The sequence below is a fragment of the Penaeus monodon genome, chromosome 15 (assembly GCF_015228065.2).
Source record: "Penaeus monodon isolate SGIC_2016 chromosome 15, NSTDA_Pmon_1, whole genome shotgun sequence".
In the NCBI taxonomy this organism is placed as follows: Eukaryota; Metazoa; Arthropoda; class Malacostraca; order Decapoda; family Penaeidae; genus Penaeus; species Penaeus monodon.
This window is the reverse complement of record NC_051400.1, coordinates 13,027,410-13,027,927: the sequence shown is the minus strand read 5'-3', so window position 1 is coordinate 13,027,927 and position 518 is coordinate 13,027,410. Positions and strand designations below refer to the sequence as shown.

Sequence of the window (518 nt, the reverse complement as noted above, 5' to 3'; positions counted from 1 at the left end):
TTCGAGCGGGCTGGGTCTACCATAGTTATATTATATGATACTTGCTGCAAATCAACATGAGCGAATATGTCCACATATATCCTTATAAAAATTTTAACATACATTGTACTTCTAATTATTTGACTTTTCACTTTTTTCAGAGTCGTGGAATGGCCAGCCAATTTCACCACGTCACCTACTGCGCCAATGCTGCATATGGGACACAGAGAACGCTCATTATTAAAACAAAGGAATTAGACAGGACAGGTCTAGCCTTGAGCAACTACTTCCTCCCACTGAGTGAAAACTGCACCACTGAAACTGAGACTCCTAAATCTTTAAGTAAGGGTCTTCTGTGTGCATTTATCATGCAGATGTTTGAAACTTGAAGGTATTATTTTCACAACATTGATCCATTATCTAAAATCATCAGCTTTGTAAACGCCTAGGGTTCACTGTTGCCAGACAAAATGTTCCTAGTTTATATGCCCAGAGGCGGGAAAGCGTTTACTCATAACACGTATTAGCCCACCACTCCT

At 39.8% G+C, this 518-nt stretch overlaps 1 protein-coding gene across 1 annotated transcript in view; it reads left to right on the top strand.

Moving 5' to 3' along the window:
• The window catches only part of LOC119582226 (alpha-(1,6)-fucosyltransferase-like), a 13,887-nt gene extending 13,519 nt beyond the window's left edge, over positions 1-368 (top strand). The window contains exon 4 of the mRNA XM_037930456.1: positions 141-368. Coding sequence (XP_037786384.1) covers positions 141-368 — 228 coding nt within the window. The remainder of the gene's footprint in view (positions 1-140) is intronic.
• The last annotated feature ends 150 nt before the right edge of the window (positions 369-518 follow it).